This window comes from Mandrillus leucophaeus, unplaced genomic scaffold (assembly GCF_000951045.1).
Source record: "Mandrillus leucophaeus isolate KB7577 unplaced genomic scaffold, Mleu.le_1.0 Scaffold309, whole genome shotgun sequence".
Lineage (NCBI taxonomy): Eukaryota > Metazoa > Chordata > Mammalia > Primates > Cercopithecidae > Mandrillus > Mandrillus leucophaeus.
The window spans coordinates 3,022,097-3,047,161 of NW_012103243.1; the positions used below are offsets into that span (position 1 = coordinate 3,022,097).

General features: G+C 36.4%; 1 protein-coding gene across 15 annotated transcripts in view; it reads left to right on the forward strand.

The window, feature by feature from the left end:
* Nucleotides 1-25,065, forward strand: part of ESRRG (estrogen-related receptor gamma) — a 683,317-nt gene that overhangs the window by 470,704 nt on the left and 187,548 nt on the right. Inside the window, exon 2 of one of the 15 annotated variants that reach the window (XM_011987380.1) lies at nt 643-770. The exons of the other annotated variants lie outside the window; for them this stretch is intronic. Within the exon in view, the coding sequence (XP_011842770.1) occupies nt 700-770 (71 nt within the window). The 5' untranslated portion in view covers nt 643-699. The remainder of the gene's footprint in view (nt 1-642; nt 771-25,065) is intronic. 15 annotated transcript variants of the gene reach the window in all.

Genomic DNA, 25,065 nt, shown 5'->3' on the forward strand with positions numbered 1-25,065 from the left:
GTTGAATATACCAAGAATATTCAAATCATTATGAACTACATAAATTCTAAAAAATATGTTTCCATTCCACAGTCACTATCTTAAAAAGGTAATTTAACACCACTTGCCTTCCAGTGTATTTTTTTCTTAAGAAATGTTTATTCTCTTTTGTTTAGTATTTTTAAGTATCCTCCATTATGTACAGTAATTAGGTTGTGGGTACATAGCTTAATGATAGTTAATAAAATCAGAAAATATCAGTTTAAAATGAATTTTAAAGTGTATTCCATATAACCAAACTCTGATGTCAAATTAATTGCTTACAGTCTCACAGTGCATCAAAAAAGATTATATGTGTTCTTTTGCAGTTTTTAAAATCATTGAAGTTATCAGTTTAGTGCATTAAACTGCATTTTCTTGATCATTCAAAAGTATTTGGCTATATGGAGACACTGACTTAAGCACTAAGATCCTGAAATAAATTATAAAAACATGTGAATGCCTGTAAAACATTTAAAAATGGGATTTTTCGTGCCTAAGTCTCCAATGTAAACAGGGGTCAGTCTTCATAAAATAAAATCAGGACTTTAAGTAGCAGTAATTTTACATAAAACTTCAGCAAACTGAAACTTTCACCCTAACTTTCTGGTTTTGGCTTTTTAGAACTGATGTGAAATTCACATCATGAATGTAATTAGGAATTGTGCATTTAGATCCTGAATGTGGCGAGAATATGATTGGGGTCTTGGAGCAGTCAAGTCTGATCTGGCTTGTGCTCCTTCAGCTAGAAGGTGGGCCTGATTATTTTACTTTGTGAAGACTTGATCACCAAAGTTGCCATTAAGTCTTAAAATGCTCAACATTACTTGTATATGATTTTTTAGACTGATTAAAGAAAAGGGAAAAAAAAATGCTTTAAAACATCATGTAAGACAATGTATTTCCCAGGTAGCAGAGAAGGTAAGAAGGATTTGTTTGAACTCTAGAATGTTTATGTTTTTTGACTTTGAGGGAAAGGTTTGAATTAGTAAAATCATTCCAGTCAAAGTAAATGACTATTGAAAAGTAGTTTTTATAAGAAAACCTTGCCCTTAATCTTGAGATAATCTCACAGCTATTGTCTTTGTCCAGCATTCCTACAACACTGCCTGGTAGTTCCCAAAAGCCTGGGATTTCAATTTACCTGAGGACTCAAAGATTGAACTCAAAGCAGTTCTCTGTTTGCAGCATCTCTTCAGTGAATGCATTTTATTTAGGAGTTGTATTTATTTATTTTTGAAGATACAGATTGGTTTGCTTCAGGTCATTAAAATTATTGTCTTTCACATTTTTAGATGTTTATAATTAGATGATCAGGGAAGTTAGGTAATAAGATTTATATTGGCATCAGTTAAGTTTATAGAAGGATTAAAATCATGGTATCATGGCACCACTGCCAATCGGAATATGCCAGAAATATCTCGAGAGAGTTTTTGTCAAGCGTTTATGCCCAATTAAAATTTATACTACATGTTACTGAGCGCTTGTCTCAGGATAGCTTGGCATCATGTTGTTGTAAGTTTCCAATTGCAAGTGATATGCAATGTATTTTTGTGTGTGTGTGTGTTGTAGTATCATTGGATTACAAACTTTGGAAGGGAAATGCCACAGTTTTAGAAATGACACCAGAAATATGAGACAAAGAACTATTGCAACATGGGCACAGCCAGCATTTTCTGCAACATCGAAAGGCTGTAAACATATGGTTTTTATCTTTTCCACTCCATATATGAAAAGGACCTTTATGTAAGCACTGCAGACATGAGCTGAGTCACCTCACCTATGTTTTTGCTTCGTTTGCGGGTTAATTTTTGCAAAATATTTGTGAACATGCTTTATCCACCCCCCCCGCCCACCATAACGTTTCTGAGTTTTCCCATATCACTCCCTTTGAATTCTCTTCACTTTTTAAACCTGAGGTGAAATGTTTAAAATGGATGCATTCTTCACGTATAGTGCCAGAATGCTTCGGAAACCTTCACCATAGTCTTAAAAAAGACAAACTCACTAACAAAGCAACAACATGAAACATCAGGGGTTGCTGGGGGTGGGGGACGAGGAGGAAGAGGGCAGCTGGTAATTTATGATTTCTCTAGTATTGCATGTAAAGGATTTGCCAGTGTCCCACTTCCACCCCACCCCCAAACTACACACCGCTCAGTGTTAGGATGATGATAATGTACCTGGAAGGAAAAGGCAGTCCATGCCCAGGCAGGCAGCATCAGACAGGGCGCCTTGCCATCTGCCCCACCTGCTGCATTCATGAGTCCATCTGGTGACTGCAATAGCTCATTGTAGGCCTCTTCTGAGGAACATTCGGGCTGAAAAGCAGGCAGTGTGAATTATTTAGGTAGCTAGTATAAATAAATAGAAGGAAAGAAGAAGAGTAACAGGGGAAGGATCTGAAAGAACCTGCTGCTCCCTTGGTCCTGGTGCTTTGGAATGCTTTAATGCATGAAAGCATTCGATTTGCATATAGATTTAGATGTATAGATCATTGTGCAGATTACAAACCAATGAGTTTTATCTAGATTTAGATAGTGCTCAGCCTGTTTTGCACTTCAAATATGGGCAATTCTAGGTAGGGAATCTTTGGGATTTTCAACGTAAGTGTAACTGATGAAAAGTAGTATTTTTGGATTTTGATTTAGCAAAATAAAACAACAGTGTGTCCTTTTGGAAACAGATGTTTTAAAATGAGGATAACACATTTGATTTTTTAGTGAATAATTTACACAGATTGTGTCCTTTTTTTCCTTACTAGATATAGAAAATTATAAAATAATTTATATGTCAATTATGCTCATTTATGTGGCCATTCAGAATATTTTAGTTAGCTACCATGTACAAAGCATTGTTTTGGATTTTGCATATACATTAATATATACTAACTATTAAATGAAAGTCTTCAAACATGTAAATCTCTATATAACTGTATGTTTTGTGCCTCAATAAACCACATGGACAGGTACCTACTTGATTAGCCCAAAAAAGAAATACTTAAAACAATTGTAAACTACAGTCAAACAAGTCATTTATATGGAAATAGACACTGTTGCAATTAGGAAAGTTTAAACATACTGTTTTTTAAAGACTTACTGATATCATTTTGTATCTAACAAGATAAGTTTACAAACTTGTAGTGTCATTGTGGTCTAGGACGAGCTAATTTGTATGAACATGATTATAAATTGTAAATCAAAGTTTAGAACTGTGAATGGAATTGGTAGCTTCCAGACTTGAAACAAATTTTCCTGTTTTTCTTCCTCAGAATCATTCAGAACATAGTATCATTTGGGGCTGTAGGTAGGGGGTTTTATTTAAATTATGATTTAAAAAAAATCTACTCCTCCCATTTTTACGTTATAGATTAACACAGACACATACATATGGATAATATTATATATTATATCTAGTAATTTTATCTTATTTTATCTTATTTGTTAACTGAGTACCTATGATAAAGTCATGAAAAGAGAATTTGTTTTTTAATATTTCCTCTGGCTCTATATGTACAGAAAGGCATGTGATGTTTTGCACTTTAGAATTTACTAGATCTTTTCTTCTTCTTCTTCTTCTTCTTCTTCTTCTTCTTCTTCTTCTTCTTCTTCTTCTTCTTCTTCTTCCTCTTCTTCTTCTTCTTCTTCTTCTTCCTCTTCTTCTTCTTCTTCTTCTTCTTCTTCTTCTTCTTCTTCCTCTTCTTCTTCTTCTTCTTTCATTTTGGAGAGAGACAGAGGTTTGCTCTTGTTGCCCAGGCTGGAGTGCAATGGCACAATCTCGGCTCACTGCAATCTCTGCCTCCTGGGTTCAAACGATTCTCCTGCCTCAGTCTCCTAGCTAACTGGGATTATAGGTGCCCGCCACCATGCTCAGCTAATATTTTTGTATTTTTAGTGGAGATTCGGTTTCACTATATTGGCCAAGTTGGTCTTGAACTCCTGACCTCAGGTGATCCACGCGCCTCGGCCTTCCAAAGTGTTGGGATTACAAGCGTGAGCCACCGCACACGGCCAAATTTACTAGATGTTTAGGGTTAGTTAACAGCATCCCACTTGACTCAATTCAGTTCCAAAGTAAATTTAAAAGATCTGCTTTTTTTGAGTCAGTGAAGTGCTAGCCTTCATTTAAATAAGCAATGTCTATATGGGGAACAGAACGTACATGAAAATGAATCACACTGCTAACTCAAAAGGTAACCAGTAATCCTTTTTATATTTTTTCAATACTTTTTACTTTAAGAAAATTTATTTATACCCAGTTTTTTCCCAAAAAGTCTTTGAGGTGATTGATTCCTTTTTATCTGCATTTAAAACCATTTTCCAGCAGCAAATAAAACGAAATATTTTCCTTACATTAAGCAACTCTGTAAAATTTAAGGTCCGTCAATAAAATTCAGGTGAGTTAGGCAAGACTGAAGTTTATCTCCCACTCACCCATTCTTTTCTGGCCCTATACTTCCCCCTTTAACATCCCAGCTGTCTCTCTTCCCACCCCCACATTCACCAACAATCCCACTCCTGCACGCACACACACACACACACACATCTATCCAGCTTTGAAAACATGCCATTAAAAAAAGCCATTGTCTATTTTTTCCTTGCAGTTAAAACAAAAAGCAAAAATAAATAAATAAAATAAATTACATATATACAGAATTAGTAACAAAGACTTTCACTTATTCTTAAATTATCTTTTCCTGAAAAGCAAGCTATTTCTCACAGAGTCACTGGAACACTGTTTGCTACTCTAGACAGGCAAAGAAGGACAAAGTTGACAGAGACAAAACTTAATTAAAGGTAACCTTTATCAAGCTTTTCCAACATATGGCCCAGGACGACTTTGAGTGCGACCCAACACAAACGCGTAAACTTTCTTAAAACATTATGAGATTTTTCTTGTGATTTTTTTTAAAGCTCATCAGTTATCATAGTATTAGTGTATTTCATATGTGGCCCAAGACAATTCTTCCTATGTGACCCAGGGAAGCCAAAATCTTGAACATCCCTGCACGTTAGTGGTTGGTTAACTGCAAGAACAGCAGTTGGCTCAGTATTTATTTGACAACTTCAGGGAACATCTATAGATATCTTGAGGCTCCTTAGATAAACAAAGTAATTAAACGTTTAAAAAATCTTTTCACTGCATCTGTACAAGAATAGGTAAGCTGTTTTCTCATTGCTTTGATTGGTTTGTATTCACCACAACTCACAGTGCTCATTTATTATTATTTTTTTTAATTTAAGGCATACTGGCAATAATCCTCCTGAGCACTCTTTTCTTTCCTTTTTTATTCTGATGTTAGGGTATTAGAACTTCTCTGATCTAATATGGACAAGACTAGAATAATTCACATGTACATGATTTCACCAACTCATGTGCTTGGGTCAACTTTGCCTGGAATATCTTTTTTTTTTTTTTTTTTTTTTTTGAGGCAGAGTCTTGCTCTGTTTCCCAGGCTGGAATGCAGTGGTGTGATCTCGGCTCACTGCAACCTCCACTTCCTGGGTTCAAGCGATTCTGCTGCTTCAGTCTCCTGAGTAGTGGGGATTACAGGCATGCGCCACCATGCACGGCTAGTTTTTTTTTATTTTAATTTTAATTTTTTTTTTAATTTTTAGTAAAGACAGGGTTTTGCCATGTTGGCCAGGCTGGTCTCGAGCTCCTGACCTCAAGTGATCCACCTGTCTCGGCCTCCCAAAGTGCTGGGATTACAGGCGTGAGCCACCCGACTCGGCTTGCCTGGAATATCTAATAACTTCCTTTATCCTACGATCACATGAAAATATATTTGTTTCATCGGGGGAAGTCTAGAGTGTGTTTATTTTCATGAAATGGGAACTGAAACTTAGTAAATGAACATGTATCAGCACAGCCTACTGGCTACGAACATCTCTTTTTAGCCTTTTACAGATTTCTTTCTTAACCCTCTCTCATAAGACTGGAGAATCTATAATCTGGGTGTTAGTTTTATTTTTATTTGATCAGCATTTTCATCCAAGGTGTTTTTAAAGGCACGAATGTCACCTTTTAAAGAAAACTATGGCCTAACTATATGTAAGAAATTTTAAAAGGGAGATATTATAATTTGTCAAGGAGACACCCAGAAAAATATTAATTAGCGATAACTACTTGCTTTTAAGAATTCAGACTTTATAATTATCTAGTAAATTGGTGAGTCTAGTGATTTCATTAGAACCAAAACATAAATAAAATAAATGTGAATAAAAGCCTTTTTGTAATATTTATTTCAAAAGTAAATCTCCTTTTAGTGGTTCTTCCTGAAATTTGCCATTGACAGTTTAGTCAAATCAGCCATATTTATGGTAGTCTGGCTACTTTAAATACTGCTCTCTAATAGCAGTTATGGTGTTATTAATTATATGGGATAAGTAGCAAATAGTAGCATCCATGCTGCTTCTTAATAGCCTCTCATAAAGAACTTCATTATCCCATTCATAGGGAAGAAGGGGGATGCAATAATAAATCATGGGCATTTTTATGGATTCATAAGTCAGGAGGTAAGGTTACCATTTGGGGTTTCCCAAAAGCAAGGCTAATAAATAGGGTGATATTTACGTAAGCACTGAAGACAGCATGACCTGGTGATCTTTTGTTTTGGGATGTCACAGCTGGTCCAGGCATAATGCCAGATTCCTTTGTTTTCTTAAAACATATAGATTAAAACCTAGTTGTATTTGCAGGAGAGAACCCATGGCAAGAGAGGATACAGGTCTGCTGATGAGTGCAAACAGAAGGAGCAGCATCTGTGCATAAAGGAATGAAGCAGTTAAGAGAAATCTATCAGGTCCTTTCTGCTACTGTTTCCTGACAGGATCTCACAGAATGTCAGACTGTTAATCTCAGGGTCATAGAGTAAGGATGATATTGGGTGCAGGTTTTAAAAATAATGCACTTTATTTTGGGAAGCAAGATAGTATGGTGCAGACTATGAGTTGGAAAGCCAGAGAAATTTATGCTACTGCTTAAAGGATGTTAAGTCTAGCGATCTCATAAAATAGCATGCAAAAAATGCTTGGCAAGAACAGGTACTCAATAAATATTTCATGCCCCCCCCCAAACTCCACAAACTTGCTCTTGATAATGGGGTTGTTAATAGCACTAGAAGGAAAGTAAAAAACTGAGATTTTACTTCTCAAAGCCAAATTAGCTTCTTACCTCAACCGACAAATTCTGAAGTCGAAATGAGTCATAATAAGGATTAGTCAGGGAAGCTTGAATTGAACCTATTTCTCTTGCATGTGTGACTCCTTATCAGCCTCACACTACTTATAATTGCTGGATTCACTTTCTGAAATTAGCAAAGGGGAAAGCAAAGTAAAGACAGAAACCTAGCCACTCACTGGTTTCTTCTCTGCCTAGAGTGTTAGGGTAAGAATAGGACTATGAAAACGTAATATTTTCTGATATTAAAGGAAATGTCAAAATAAACTAAAAGTCACCTACTAAGGTACTAAGGGAGAAAGTATAGACTCTAGCAGATTACACTGAGATTAAAGATATTTGAAGAGGTTCTCATCTTCAGTTTCTTCTATCTTTTGAGATGTATGGGAATACCATCTTTCATACTAATCCAGTAAACAGTACTATCTGGCTCTGATGTTAGGAGGCCTTTACAAGCCTTGTTACCAGTAGTATGAGAGTCCAGCTTTTATGTTTAAGAGTGAGCAAATGAGTGTGTAAGTGTGAGTGTTTGTGTATGTGTGTGCCTGAGAGGTGGTCCTTAATCTATTTCAGGTGAGTTTCTTGAAGGACAGGTTAAATCAACTGAACGAGCTGATTTTATCGTCCTGTGGTGATTTTTTATTTATCTGATAAAATGCTTAGAAAGTAATTAATTTGTCATGGAAACATCTTGCTACTGTATATTTGCTGAATGTGTGATAATATTGCCATGACACAGGTGGGAAAATGAAGTTTTTAAAAAGCGAAAATAGCCAGTCTTCCTATATTTCCATCAGCTCATTTTTACTCAGACTTCTCTCTTTAAAAACAACAACTTTGCAAGACTCCTCACTTAATAGTTAAGCGAGGTATCTAAGCTAGTGAGGTTAAAGAAAAGGTTCGGGGGGCGGTGAGTATAATAGAGGCAGCAGAGATGAGGTAGTAGATGTTGGTGCTTCGTTCTCTCTCCCCGGACCGACGATGACTGATACATCCATTAAATTTCAGCCCAGGCTGATTGACTGAGTGGATTTATATACATTTAAAAATGCAGGTCATATACCTTTTCTGATAGACTGTAAATGAGAAATAGGAATTCCTTTAAACCTCAAAGGAGGAAATCCATAGGCGAGGCTTTCTAGTCAATAAAGCTCTACAGCGTCACTCTTCTTGCTGTGTTTGTACAGTAGGTTTTAGTTAATAGACTAATATTATAGCAGCCTCTCCCTGACTTTTTCAGCAAGAGGTAATTTGTAAATTACCTCACATGGTGGTGAAGGTTTTCCAGCTTTTGTTGCAGTTTGAACTGCATTTTAGACATGAAGGGGGCAGAAATCATCCCTCGCTCCACTTTTTTTTTTCCAGTGTAACAAGTGAAAATGGCATTAGTTAAGGAACAATGACTTTTATTCACACCCATTCTCTCAGTTCCTTGTCCATTTGTCCATTGGAATGAGCCACTTATCATTCTTCCAGGATTTTCCTCTTTCAACATCAAGAGTTATGAAAGGAAAATTCCATTTTTTTCTGGCCCTCCATGACAGGTAGACTGAAGATTGTGGTCATTTGGATTAAAAACATATCCATCACCACCAGCCGGCAGGTTATTATGATGTCTCCTTTGAATATATGAATTTCATGCACTGCATGTTGGAAGTCTAAGAATGCCAACTTTTTAGATAAAGAATTATCCCATTGGTGATGTACAGCACACTGTTGCCATATTTTCTCACTTTTACAGCATTCTTGCCCTTATCACCCATAATATAAATCTTTTGCTTTCATATTTAATAAAACTACTAGGTAACAACCCCCTGTACTCAGTACAGTCAACCAATCACACACCATCATTTGGCTATCATTATTTGTTTTCTTGTGGCAGATATTTTAGTAGTTCTGTAGTTTAAATGTGACAGCATATTTGATACAGCAATGCAGGTAAATAAGCAGATGACCTTATGTACGTGCTGGCGATGGCCTTGGCACGCAGCCCTCAGCCTCGTGAGATTCCAGGGATAGAAAGATAGATGAATGAATAAAGTTCACAACATCAGTCAGCATTATTACCTGAACTGGCTAATCCATCAGCCAAAATTTGGAGAGTGGGGAGAAATATGTACATGTGGGTCTAGGCTAGGATAGAAGTTGCCGTTTTTCAAGAGATTGTTTTTCCTGAACTCAGTTCCCTGAGTCACAGATGCTTTGGTTCCTTAGACATTGGAGAGAGGCATCTCTTCAACTGGGGCTTCTGAAGTGATGAAACCAAACTCCTTACTTCATTTCCATTTATTTCTCTGACACCCCCTAAGTTTATTTCTTACTATCCACCATCATATTGTTTTTTTAAATCTGTAAGGTTAATGCCTCTATACTGACCATCACTTATTGTTTATTTTGTGATTTTCCCATTAAAAAAAAGAGGCATAGTTATGAGTAGAGTTTGCACAGGGACATATGTGCTCCACGAGGAAACTTTCAATTATTTTTTTGTTTGTTTTTGAGACTGAGTGTTGCCCAGTCGCCCAGGCTGGAGTGCAGTTGTGAGATCTCGGCTCACTGCAAGCTCCGCCTCCGGGGTTCACGCCATTCTCCTGTCTCAGCCTCCCGAGTAGCTGGGACTACAGGTTCCCCTACCACGCCTGGCTATTTTTTTTTTTTTTTTTTTTTTTTTAATTTTTAGTAGAGACAGGGTTTCACTGTGTTAGCCAGGATAGTGTCCATCTCCTGACCTCGTGATCCACCCGCCTCGGCCTCCCAAAGTGCTGGGATTACAGGCGTGAGCCACCGCTCCCGGCGGAAACTTGCAATCTTACACATCTAACTAGTTAGCTAATGTGTAACGTTGGCCAAGTGTTTCATGAGATGGATTGTAGTAATTTTTCCTTTCCCTGTTTTCCTTCAATAATTCCTACTGAGCTTTGGATAAGAACAATCAATATCCCCGCCATATGTAGTTCCCTTCTGGAAACTCGACAGATGACCTGTCCACATCTTAGGGGCAAACGGAGGGGACAGGGGCTTAAACCTCTAGGGTGTGGCCAGCAACTACTGAGGCTGAGAACTCTTAATACTGTGGGTTGTTAAAGTGACTCCACAGAGAAGTTTCCATGGCTCTTGGTTGAGACTATGCCTTTTTTCACAGGAGTCATTTTTATTTCCAGAAGTAGTGACAGATAGGTTTCACACTATCTTGTCTTATTTTCCTTGTGATTAGTGGCTAATATGGTTGAATGTAGCTAAGCAGTTTTAGAAGTTGCCTCCACATTTTCCCCCGACCTGTGTTAAATTGTTATCCACATGGAATCTGATGGAGGGCTCTAACCTCATTAGTTTCTTGCATAACTTCCACACAACCTTAATTCTTAGCATGGCTATTTTGACCTTCCCTGAAATTCACCACGTTTTCTTTTGGAAAAAGACCTCATTATCACAGCTAGCACCATGCCTTGCGCTTCGAAGATACTCACAAAAGATCTGTGAATTGACTAAATTAAAGCTGTGCTGTAAACACCTAGCATAACCTCTTAATCTCAGGTACTGAGAATTAAGGAAATCATTTGGTATAACATTGTGTAAATTGATGAAAGATTGTAAAACTCAGATTGCATTACTAAAGTGCTTAAACAAACACAAATCACAACAAATCTCAAAAACTGAATAACTTTTTGTGAGTATTCAAGGTAAGTTTGGATTTATATTACAAAATCAGATGTAGATTTTAATACTTGAATATTCCAAAAATTAGAAATGATATTTTGGGCTGGGTGCAGTGGCTCACGCCTGTAGTCCCAGCACTTTGGGAGGCCAAGGCGGGTGGATCACTTGAGTTCAGGAGTTGGAGATCAGCCTGGCCAACATGGAGAAACCCTATTTCTACTAAAAATACAAAAATTAGCCAGATGTGGTGGTACTTGCCTGTAGTCCCAGCTACTGGGGAGGCTGAGGCACGAGAATCGCTTGAACCCGGGAGGTGTACGTTGCGGTGAGCTAGGATCATGCCGCTGCACTCTGGCCTGGGTAACAGAGCGAGACTCTGTCTTTAAAAAAAAAAAAAAAAAGAGAGAGAGAGATAATTTGTTCTACAAATTTGTAGTAGTACTTTAATTTTGCATAATGCTTTAAGCTTTTCAAAAGATTTGATACCTATTTTATCTTGTGAGTCTCAACATTCCTGTACATTAGATAAGATAGGTATTAGTATCCCATTTTATTTAACAGATGACTGAGGCACAGTGAGTTAATTAATTTATATTAATTATACATTTTGATACAGTTAATTAATGACAGCAAATATATGGTCAGGAAGTTCTACCTAATATCTAGCTCCAGAATTCTATGGTGTGAAATAAGTCAGCTTCTCCTTATTAGAAGACTTTATTTCTGTACCAATTAAGGAGTAACTATGATATAAATAATCTTAGTATTTTTTAAGTTGCTCTGTAATTTTGACTTTTCAACACTATTATTCTTTGTTATTGGGCATTTAAGAAGGACTAAGTTACATTTTTTGTTTTTATTTTAATTTGGTCACAGTTTTGTTATTTTGGGGTCAAATAGTCAAGACAGGTACATCATGGCACTTACTGAGTATACAATTGTTTAAGAAAATTAATGAACAAAAAAATCTTTAGAAGATTAAAGTGTTAAATATAACTATGTCTACAGTTGACATATTAAATTGGCTGTTATAAAATATTGATATTAAATCTCTGTGGTACAGCATTTTGTAGTGCAGAGTGAAGGATTTCAACAGAAAATCCAAGTTTGGTTCTGGTTCTACCACAGCCTTCTTTCCTCATCTGTAAAATGGAGATAACACTCATCTTACAATGTTGTCTTGAGAACCAGTAGGGTTGTAATATTTTCCGCTGCTAGCAGAGAAAAGAAAAAGAACAAACTTTCTGTATATCTTTTTGGGACATATAAAATTATATCAGTATTTCTTAAGAACATTATTTTGAGAATTCACCATACACTGTGAGATGTGGTGGCGGAAGAGAGAACCATCCAAGCATCTATGCCAGCATCTTCAATGATCTAGGTTGGTGTAAATACACTCTAGGATGTTCTCATAAGGAAATTGCCTAGCAATAAATTTCCCAGAACAGATCCTTGTTGATAAATAACACATGACTGTATACATGCAATGTTTAACGCTTTGTAAGTCCCATGCTAACCACCTTTTCACACTGGTGAAACCTTCATGATCTTGACTTCATGGTATCTAGAATCAGATACTCATGACTCTATTATTTAAATTAATGTCATAAACATATATTTCAGACATAGAAACTCATGAGATCAGGTTCATAGCATTAGTAAACAGAAATGATGTGTTTACTTGATGTGATGCTTTGTAATTCATCCATTTACTTATTCAACAAACATCTCTTAAGTGACACATTTATTAAGAAGCTGACATGAACTCGGCATAACATGAAGTACTGGGGATACAAAGTCAAATATGATTTATAGTCTAGCCCTCAAGGAAAATGTTAATTTAAAAAACTTTTTATTTTGAGATAATTATAGACTCACATGAAGTTGTATGAAATCATACGGAGAATCCTGTTTACCCAGTTTCCTTCAGTTGTAACTATTTGCATCACTGTGGTATAATATTACAACCAGGTAATTGCAGTTTGTGGACTTTTCAGATCGCACCGATTTTGCTCATATTCATTTGTGTGTGTATGTGTGTGTGTGTGTGTTTAGTTTGTGGACTTTTCAGATAGCACCAGTTTTACTCATATTCATTTGTGTGTGTGTGTGTGTTTAGTTCTATATAATTTTATCACACGTGAGATTTTTGTAATCACTACCACAGTTAAAGAAAATGATCAGTTCTATGACAAAGCATTCATTTGTTTTCATATTATATATTAAAAATTATACTTTGTCAAAGAAATTGTAGCTTGACTAATTATTATATATTATTTGTAGAACACTAGGAGTACAAAAACCTCCTCTGTTGATTCCCATAATATTCGTCTCCTTTCTTTTCATTCATAAATGAAGATAATATAATAACTTCATAGTTGGGCTGTAAACACTGAGTTCAAAGATGTGGTCTGTTTTGTTTACTAAGTTATAGGCTTAAAACATGATAGGAATGAATGAGTGAATATACGGACAATGCTGGAGCCAAAACAGTGTTTAACAGAAACAAAAATTGGGCCAGGTGCAGCGGCTCACGCCTGTAATCCCAACACTTTGGGAGACCGAAGCGGGTGGGTTGCTTGAGTCCAGGAGTTCAAGACCAGCCTGGGCAATATGGCGAAATTCTGTCTGTATTTTAAAAAAAAAAAAAAAATTAGCCAGGTGTGGTGGCACGCACCTGTAATCCCTGCTACTCGGGGCTGAGGTGGGAGGATCACTTGAGCCCAGAAGGTCAAGAGGCTTCTGCAAGGTCTGATCATGCCACTGCACTCCAGCCTGGGTGACAGAGTGAGACTATATGTCAAAAGAAAAAAAAGAAAAAACAATGAAAAAAAAAAAAGAAAGAAAAGAAAAGAAAAAGAAAAAAGAAACACAAATTGACTGATTTCTCTTTTCTCCTTAGTTACCTTCAGTAGCTTCCCATTACCTACAAAGTGACATCTAATCTAGGTAGTGTGATATTTCAAACCTTCTGCAATCTGGCCCCAGTGGGCTTCTGAACCCAGTTCTGATTCCATATCCCCTACAGTATACTTCAGAACCGCCCCCTTCTACACTCTCTGAGACTATTCCCTACTTTCTCACTTTTGGGGTCATCCTCCTTCACCCTAAAATGGCATTTTTCTTCCTTGCTCACTGATATCCTTCTGATTCAATGCAAACAATTTTTATTTAATCTTGTTAAAATTCACAATGAGATATACCTTCCATTTAACAGCTTTAGCAACCAAGACTTGTAGATACCATGTCAGAGTTTACCTTTAGCAAATGACAATGCTGGTGAACTCAAAACCAGGCCTTCCAATTAAAAATCTTATAATCATAATACTACTTCACACAGTAGGTTTTTGGGTTTTGTTTTGTTTTATCTTCCATAAAATAGTTTTTCTATGTTTAATGTTTTATTTCACAGATTCTTGAGATTGTATAAACAACACTTTTATTTAGGAAATGTGTGATCCAACATTTAAAGTCCACAACTTTTTTTGTGTGTGAATTCATGGTTTGTTCATTTACTCAACAACCCAGGAACAGGGTTAAATAGAAATGTAAAACAATTAATTCATAGTGGAAGGATGGAAATGTAAGTATGTACAGTCATTTCTCCATGTCTGTGGGTTCTGCATCTGTGGATTTGACCAACTGCAGATAAAAAATTTCAGAAAAAAAGGATGATTTTATCTATACTGAACATGTACAGACTTTTTTTTATTGTCATTATTCCCTAAACAATACAATATAATGACTATTTACATAGCATTTATATTATATATGCTATTACAAATAATCCAGAGATGATTTAAAGTATATGGGAAGATGTCCACAGGTTATATGCAAATACTACATCAATTTATATATGGGACTTGAGCATCTGTAGACTTTGGTATCTGAGAGGAGGTCCTGGAATGAATCCCACAAGGATACTGAGGGACAACTGCGCATTAAAAAGGATGTTAAAGTTGGGTGTGGTGACTCATGCCTCTAATCCTAGCACTTTGGGAGGCCAAGGCAAGGGGATTGCTTGAGGCCAAGAGTTCAAGACCAACCTGGCCAACGTCGCAAGATGCCATCTCTAGTTTTTTTTTTAGTTACACACACACAAAAAGATGTTAACTGTAATTATAGAAATAGGTTCATAGTATTATGAGCCTAAAGGAAAGAGTGTCAGGAAAGACTTGCTGAGGAAATAATAACCCAATTGTACTTTTACTGATGAATGGAAATTATGCAGAAAGTGGAACCAAGGGTAAGAAAGTTGAATTCCAGAGAGAAAGAAAAGCAGTGTGAAAAGCTGATTAGCATGGGGACTTACAAAGTGTTAAGCATTGCATGTATACAGCCATGTGTTACTTATCAACGAGGATATGTTCTGGGAAATTTTTTGTTAGGCAATTTCCTTACGTGAACATCCTAAAGTGTATTTACACCAACCTAGATCATATAGCCCACTACACACCTAGGCTATGTCATATAACCTAGAGGCTACAAATGTGTACAACATGTTTCTGTGCTGAATAATGTAGGCAATTGTTACATAATAGTAAGTATTTATGTATCTAAACATATCTAAACATAAGGTACAGTAAAAATATAGTATAAAGGATAAAAAATGGTATACTTGTAGAAGACACTGAGCATGACTGGAACTTACAGGGCTGGAAATTGCCCTGGGTGAGTCAGTGAGTAAATGGTGAGTGAATGTGAAGGCCTGGGACATTACTGTATCCTACTGTAGACTTTATAAAGACTCTACACTTAGTGAAAGTACATTTATTTTAAAATTTCCTTTGTTCAATAATAAATTAGCCATAGCTTACTGTAACTTTTTAACTTTATATAAACTGCTAAAATGTTAAACAACTTTTTGTCTCTTTTCATCATAATACTTAGCTTTGAACACAAACATGCTGTACAGCTGTACATTTTTTTCTTTATATTCTTACTCTATAAGGTTTTTTCTGTTTTTTAGATTTTTTTTTACTTGTTAAACTCTTTTGTTAAAATATAGACACACACACTCACTTGCCTAGGCCTACCCAGGGTCAGGAGTATCCATATTACTGCTTTCCACCTCCACATCAAGTCCCACTGGAAGGTCTTCAGGGCAGTAGCATGCATGAAGCTGTCATCTCTTATGACAACAATGCCTTCTCCTGAAATACCTCCTGAAGGACCTGCCTGAGGCTGTTTTACAAGTAACTTTGTTTTTTTTTTTTTTTTTTAGTAAGTAGAAGGAGTACACTCTAAAATAATGATTAAAAAGTATACTAAATACATAAACCAGTAATGTACTCATCTATTATCATTATCAGTACAACATGTTGTACATAATTGAATGTGCTATACTTTTATATGACTGGCAGTGCAATGTGTTTGTTTACACCAGCATCATCAAAAACATGTGAGTAATACATTGCACTATGACGTCACTAGGTGACAGGAATTTTTCAGCTCCATTATAATTTTACAGGACCAGTGTCGTATTTGTGACCTGTTGTTGACTGACATGTTGTTACACGATGCATGATGGTTTAAGATACAAGGCTGAGGTTGAAGGGAAAGGCCAGGTCAGCTCAGGGAAGGCCGGGTCTGGACACTCGGATTAAGAGACCTGGTATCCTGTAGCATGTGTGGAGCCATTGAAAGGGATGGATGGTGAACTTGGCCAGATTTGTCTTCAGGGATACACGCAGTTTTATTATTCTACAGAAACCCCTTTTCAGGAAAACATGAATTAGCTGCATAATTATGTTGTTTCTCCTTAATACTAAATGCTATACCTTTGTGTGTGTGAAAGTTAAAGGCAAGAAATGAGCCCTATGATTTATTTCCTTTCCTGCTAAGGAAAGTGTTACTTAGGTGTTACTACATCAGAAGCATTTGGCAGATTGGTGATGAAATAATTTTTCAATTTATTCCAGTTGCTATGCAAGTTTTCTTACCTGGTAGCCTCTTAGAAATTATATATTTCTTTTGAAATGTATCATTTTACCTACTCAGGTTTTATATGTGGTATTTTTCTCCCTAATACATTCTACTTTGTGTATATATACTTTTAGCTTAACCATATTTTTAAACAATCAAATGACTATCCTCTTTTTCTTATTTCTACTTCCTAAATTCTACATTTTTCTTTATTCTATATTCTATAGCATCTACTTCCTTATTACAAAAGCCAAACCAAACCAAACAAAGAAAATGTTTAAGCCTATCTTGACTGACTTACACTACACATTATGACTACCCACACATTGCAGATTTCCTAAAGCCATTTTATTATTGGACATATTTTGAGGAAAGAAAATGGCGAATGAAGGCAGGTTAGCTTTCTTTTCTTCCAAAATATACACATGAATGCATTTATATTATGTTTACAGTTGCAAGGATTTTATAAGTTTTTAAAAACAGAATATGAAAAACATTTTATCATTCAAGTCAGTGAAATATTTTTCACCGCAGGCCTTAGTAAGAAAAGAGCTGGCCTAAGAGATGGAAATCTGGAGTTTGAATTGGGTTTTGCCTGTAATTCTGGGAGTCCTTCAATAAGTCCTCTCACTTCCCTAGTCCATTGCGTGTAAATGAGAGGTGGAAGTAGGCACTGATAAAAGAATATTCTAGATTCAGTTATTTATGATCTGGTACAGAGCATAGGAATCAAGGAAAACTTCTGGTAATGCATTTCTCTTATGTTTAACCCATGGTTTAAAATTTTGTTTAGATTACCTTTTAGATACAATTTACAACCAGACATATTTTCTGTGCAGTTAGATGAGGTTTGACAAATATGACCCATATAATTCATAAAACTCCCAGCTTCCCTATGTTCCTCTCTAGGCAATCCCCACTCCTTGCTCCAGAAAAACCACTGTGATTTCTATGATGATGATTAGTTTTCCTTGTTCTGCAACATCACAGAATTTTAGAGTATGTATTCTTTTGCATCTAGCTTGTTTTACTTGGCCAGGATGTTTTTAAGATCTGGCAATGTGATTGCATTTATCACAGTTCATTTCTTTTTATCTTTGACTAGGATTCCTTTGAGTGCACACACACATGAAAACACACACACACACACACACACATACACACACAGGTATATATTTCATAATTTGTTTATTTGTTCATCAGTGATGGACATTTGATTTGTTTTCAGCTTAGAGCTAATATTATAAATAAAGCTGTGATACACATTCCTAAGCAGTTCTTTTTGTGGAGATATGTTTTCACTTGTAGTAAATATCTAGGAGTGGAAATGCTGTGCTATGGTGTCCATTTAACTTTATTAGAAACTTCCAAACATTTTTTTTTCTGATGAGGCTGTGTCATTTTATACCCTCCCAGCAACATATGTGATTTTCAGTTGCTGCGTATCTTCCTCAGCATTTATTGTTGTCAGTCTTATGAATTTTAGCTTCTCTTATGTGTGTGAAGAACTGAAAATTTTCTTTAATTTGGAACTGAAATAGAAATTCTAAAAATTATGGAATACATGTTATAATTTAGGGATATCAGAATTAGCATATTCCTTATTGAATAATGAAAATCTTAAGAGTGTTGACTTATATTTTTTCATCTGTATAATCTTTAATCAGTTACATTTGTTTATGACAACCATTGATGTTTTTATAGGGACTGTAAAGATAATATGTTTGTGTGTGTAGGCATATTTATTCAGGTCTCAAGATTTTTGTTTGTTTCAGTGTTATAAAACAGTTTATCTTCTTTCATGATCTCCCATATCTCTTAAAAATCAGGCTTTTATTACATCTGATAGTTGAAATCCAAATTTTTAAAAACCCAAAAAATCCCAACATTTTGGATTTTTAAAAAATGTGTTAAGAGACTACAAAGTCCAGCCATGGACTTTACATGTTAAAGTCTTCTCTATAAAAATATATTTATGGGTGATAATCAGACCTGTGATAAATATAAATTTTATATCATAGTCTCTCCAATTATTTCTGAAAGTGAGGGAATAATATTATGTAACCTAGCTGGTGTTCTATAATACTGGGTAAGAGAACAAAATGGTAATTACTGTAATGGTCATAGAAAACTTAGGTAGTGAGCCTGTTGACTAAATGTGTAATCAAAACTCACCCCAGTATTCACATGGTACCTTTTTTGCATTTTGTAATGGATGCTTGTGGATCTTTATGTACTATTGCCTTTAGAGATAACAAATTTCCACAGACTTGGAAAGCAATAAAATACATTTAACACTAAATCTTTACTGAGCATAGTTTAATCTTTCTCTGATACAGAAAGCACTTTCTAATTTTATAGCTCTGCAGACTCATTATTGCGAATGCCAGTTATTATATTGGCTAAGAGTAGAAGCAATGGTGAATCAAAAGGATGTGCTAATAGAATCTTAGATTGAGGGAAGTTAATGTGTGTTTACCCATATGCATCTCTGTGTTTTAAGATATATATAATTGTTTTCCATTTCTATTTCTCCTAGGTTTTTTCCCCAACCCTTCTCCACTCTTTCTGAATATATACACCACTCTCTTGAGTTTCCTTACCTAAAATACAATTTCAGCTTTTCTCTATATGAAAGCGATGACAAAGTGATTTTACAGCCAGTTCTGAAAGTGACTAAACTTGACAACAATTGTATTTTATGACAACCTCTGCTTTCATGTCCCCGGCCTACTTTTATATCTTTTTTTTTTTTACCCCAAATATGAACAATTTCATATCTCTTCATTGGCTGAAAACAAATCCCCTTACCAGGAATACATTTTAATGGAAGAGAGCCTGCTTCACATACGTCACCAGAGCCTTCACATCTTAACTCTGTAATATTCAATTTCTCACTCACTGAGAACCAAAGCCTTGTTTTTTGTAGTTTTATTTTTGTTTTGTTTTTGTGTGGTTTGTGTTCATAAAGGTTGGGGAAGAATTAGTATTATGGAACTAAACCAGATTAAGGGGGAATGTGAATTAGATTTGGTAACAGATGGTGCTGTGGAAATTAAAGGTTCTTTGCGAATGGAAGCGACAGCAGCTTGCCTCTGTTCTCTCTGTCTCTCGTTCGTGCACTTGATAGACGGGTATAAATCACAACAATCCTGTCTTGACAGCCAATTTCGAGAATTTGATCTGGTTAAAGACATGGCTTTCCCGCTCCACTCACCGAAACCTGCTTCTATTTTATTTTTACACAGCACCTTGTCATATTTAGAAAAGCAGGCTCGCTTGCTTCCTCTTAATGAAATTTTTTCTTAATTACAGTTTTAGCTCTTTAGTGTTAATTACTTTTTCATTCAGCCTGAATTTTCGTTATATCTCTCAGGGATTATTTTTTCTTTTTTTCTCACCCTTTTCACTCACGTATATTCTTTCGTTTTTTTTCCAAAGATCCTTTTCATTATCAGAAGTTGTTGTCAGAGGCACTATTTGAGACTCCTAATTACCAAAGTTATTTTTTTTTTAGGGAGAAAGACTTTCAGATGATATAGTAAAGTTACCAAATCAGAAAAAATTTTTAAAGTGCCAGAAGCAATCACCAAAACTAGCACTGATTTCAACAAAATTTCACAAAAATGTGAATGACAACACTTATTTTCACCTAGTAAGGGCTGCAGAAATATCTGTTCTGTTGGCTAAAATAAATCCCACCATGTAAAAAGACATGGCCACAGTGTGGCAGAACCACTTCATGCCTGTGTTGACCTTGGGGTGGTCTAGGGATTCGGAATTAAAATGCAATCTTCAGATGTAGGAGACGCTCCATGAGAGACCAGGAACACTGAACAAACTGCATGGATCCCTTGCATCCAGATTCTCAGATCTGACAAGCTTAGGGGCCAAGTACTAAGGTTGCCTCTGACAAATCCACATGGCATTTGGGCTTCCAACATATCAAGGAACGGGAAATAGAAGAGAGGGAAAAAATCACTCCAAAAATGAAGAGAAGATTCTTTGAGCAAGCAACTAACAGTTGGTAGAAATGAAGCTTCCTACTGGCAGTCAAATCAAATGTAGTAACAACTCAACAGCTCCCCGCTGCTTGCTGACAGCGTGGTGTCACACACTGGGACAAACATTCACTTAGACACTGATTGCAGGGAAGTGCCCTTCCGCCAACACCTCCCACCAAAAACGTAATGAGCAAAAAGAGAACCATTTCTAGGAAAAAACCAAGAGTCCCTTTCCCCAGCTCCCCTAAAATGATAACGTTTCTGTTTGTCTTTTTGTAGCCCACTGGGAGTGAGTGTTCAGTTGAATGTGGTTGCTGCAGTTTCCTTGTTATGTAGCAAGTTGTTTAATTACTTATTCTCCTGCTACACACACACAGACATATATACAACACACGCACACACACACACACACACACACACACGGGCCCTGGCATGCCCCTGAATGGTGACTCAGTGCAGTGGCAGCAAAGGAAATGGAAATTTGGGAGTTTGAAGAGTACTCCTTGGTGCAATAGTCCTTGCTCTCAAGGTCTAATCAGACTCACAAGGCAGTGTGTTTTTTATTTGAGTAGAATATATGCTTTTTAAAAATGGCCGGAGTTCTTTAAGAAGCATGTAGGCAAATACTCTCATTTTATCAATGAGAAAACTGAGAGTCAGTGTGGTACAATGACTTGGCTCCAGTTACACAGTGCCTGGATCCAGAGCTAGAACCCATGTCTAGTGCTCTGTCAAATACTGCAGGAAGTCAGGGCTCCCTGGGAAAGGAGAGGAGAAGAAAAGCAAGCAGCAGAGACTCTGGTATAGTCCCTTTTTTTTTTCAGCTGATTTTTTAGAATGGCAAATTATATTTAGACATTTTTCTCTGCATGTTTGTATTTGGACTTTTGAATGTGACAAATGACAAGCAGATCCTGATTTGAACTCTTGGCTTTTCAGTGGCTTCTACTGGCTTCACTGAATGCTATCTTGCTGCTGAATAATCCTTAAAAAAAAAAAAAAAAAAAAAACCTGTCATGCTACAAAATAAATCCTTAGTCATTTCCATGGCTTGAATTAAATATATGTGCAGATATATATTATTTTCCCTTGCCTGCAAATAGTGGCTTGTGCGTTTTAGCTTTACTTTCTCTTCAAGTAACTAGCTCAATGAAATGTTTATTTAAAAAGAGGATAGAGGAGGAATCTTTAGGATTAATAATTAGCTGAGTTCCCCTCCTCCCTGCCTCCCCACTACTCTTCTACTTCAGCTGGACAACACCTGATACCAACAATATAATGTCAACTCTGCTATAGATCGCCCAAGACCAGCTGCATTTACATCCAGATGTTAACTACTGCAGACTAAGCTATTAAGGTAAAAATATAAATATAGTTTAACTGCTACCAACAGATGGAGTTTATTATCTCTGATTGTACTGCAAATCTCCATCTAACACAGAAATTTTCACATGTGCTTAAAGCAACCTTTATTTCAACAATGATTTCCTAGCATTTAGATTTGCTCAACACTGTGATTCACTCAGTTGCAGAGTACCTTTTAGAGTTCCACTCTTGGTGAACTGACCTATGTCTGTGGAGGCAGCTGGTTTATTGGTCATTGTAATTGCTTTTGCAAAACATTTTCTTAATGAGTAAAGAATGACATCAATACTATGATCTCCATATCCTTATATCAACTTCTGATAGCATTTGCATTTCCTGTTTCAGTGTAGCAGAGAATAGGAAAGGGACATTCAGGAAGCCTGAGCTTTCATTGACCTCGATTTGATTTGTGAACTCCATCACTGGAGTGTCTGTGAGTAAAGCATCTATATTCAATTGTAATTTGTAAAGATCAGTGCATAGACTTTCTATGAGTTGAATGTCTGTTTATTTCTTCTCTAGCGCGGTGCTGTGGGAAGGTCTTCATTTAGCTGTCAGTCCCCTTCTGTTGCGTCGAGTTCTCTTCGGTGAGCTCCTTGAGTGCTTGAAAACCGAATTGTCTGAACACAAGCAAACTTTATTGATCCATATTTCTGTTTGAAAGACCAGAGATTTGTAGAAGTAGGAGACTATTGCTTTCCCCTAGAAAGCTTACTGCAGAGGAGGTCTGCTCATGGCATAGTAAATCTCTAACACCGAATAAATGTTACATTCAGCATATATTGTAAGCTTCATTTTAATGATTTATCTTGGGTACTTTTTTTTTTTTTTTAATCTCATAGAAACCTTTCGTTTTAGTAGTGGTCCCCACTCATTGCCTAGAGCTATTAGACTCTACCCTGGGCATAGTGACCTGGTCAATACTGGGACATCTACTGCCCAAATGGTTGACTGTAGCACACTGTTCGAAAGCCCTGCTGTCTTTAGGCTTTTGGTTCACAGAAGAGTAACTTGTGTAAAGTAAGAAATATTTTCAGGGATCGGAGACAAAATGCTTGTTTTTCCATCTGCTGTGCATCTTTGTTTCTGTCTAGGAGGTTTTCAAGATTCTCTCTTCGGATCCATTGGCGTCATGTAGTTGAGCAGTTGTGAGGATATAGTTAATTAAGCTGCATTAGGGCAAATATACACACTTGTTAAAACACTTAATTTGCCTCAATAATATTGATTACATGGCAGAAGTTTGTTTAAACTAAATGGTATTTCCCCCCTACTGTTACAGTTTTTGAATGCAATCTGTATAATAGCTAATAGCCATCATCAGTTAAATATCATGTTAGTTATAAAGTAATGTCATAAGAATTGATTTGGACTTGGCAGTGGAGGAGAGCTCTCCCTTCAAAGCCGATGTAGATGATTAGCCAGAGTTTTAAGCAGAATCATGGTTCATATAAACTGTGTATATTTTATAGACTTATAACTGCTCTATATTACATGAGTGCCCATTATATTAGAGAAAAGCTCAGACAGTTAATTATGCAAAACATCATGTATGCAATTACTCGGCATTATTATGCATTTAACAGTTTTATTGATTTGTCAGTAGCTCACTTACTGTATTTAGAGCCATAAACAAGAGATGCTCACCCCCAGATTGAAATAGGTCCAAGAAAACAAGCTAAGGATAAATTGCACTACTAAGCGCCTCTGCATCAGATCGAATCCTTAAACACAGAAACTGTCAACAATCATAATGTGCAACACATTGTGATATCACAGGACCATTTCTTTTCCCATTAATAAAGTTTATCAACCAGGAAGCATAAGAAATCACCTGGAAATACAAATGGAAGCAACCGCAATTTCCTACATCTAAAATAGTCTGGATGACTTAAGGAAATCAGCAGTCACTTCCAGCTTGCACAGCATAGTAAAATGGGATGCTGCTGTGTCCACAGACACTTACACCACATACATACTTACAATGCCCCTAGTCCCCATTAGTTTAGTATTAGTGCATTTCTCTTGCCATTTTTCTGGACTTCCATTGCAAGGAATGAATTGTCTCCATTTCCAAATCCCTTAGATTTCGCAGGAATGAAGACATAGGATTCTATCAGTATCTTTATATGTCAGATTGAGTGACAAACCATCTTGGTTTACTTGGGATTTAGGGGTATCCAGGACATGGGATTTTACTGCTAAAACCAGGAGAGTTGACCAACATAATATTAGAAAAAAATTAAATAAGAAAGGACCATTGAACTCTACAACCCTAAAAGCAGATAGGGTTTCGGTGAGGTCCTGCTGTTAAGAGTTTGGTCAGTAGGTATGAAATTATAATGCATGGGACACTTTTATTTCAATGATCAGCCAGAAATGAGTTGAAGGTCTTGGTTACTTGTACTGAATTTCCTTTTTGCTTGCAGCAGAGAGCTTTTTACAGAGTTGGGAGAGCTTTCAGCTCTGATTTTTCTTTTTAGGGGGCTGGCTCCATGTCTCCACATTACATAGCTCTATCTCTTGTCAGCAACTCAGGCACCAGCTTTGAGGGCAGCTGTTTTATTATTCTTGTTCTTCATGGAGTAAGCTAGAGAGAGTCTTTTGGACTAAATGCACAAGTTATTTGTTCAAAGAATCAAGAAGCAGCATTACTAAATCTAAGTCATTGTGATCCTGATATACAGAAATCCATTCTATTAGGGCTCAATGCTTGTTAAAGCAGGCCTTAAAATTGTACAGAAGCATGTGTGCATAAGTTGCCCATGTGTTTTTATCTTTCTGAGAGTGTGGACCAGGATTCACAATTCTTCCTTTACAATTAATGATCTCCTTCCGTTAGGTTAACCAGGCAGACCTTAAGATATTTCCTATTAAAAGAAAAAATCCTTTCTCTTCTTTTCCCAACTAA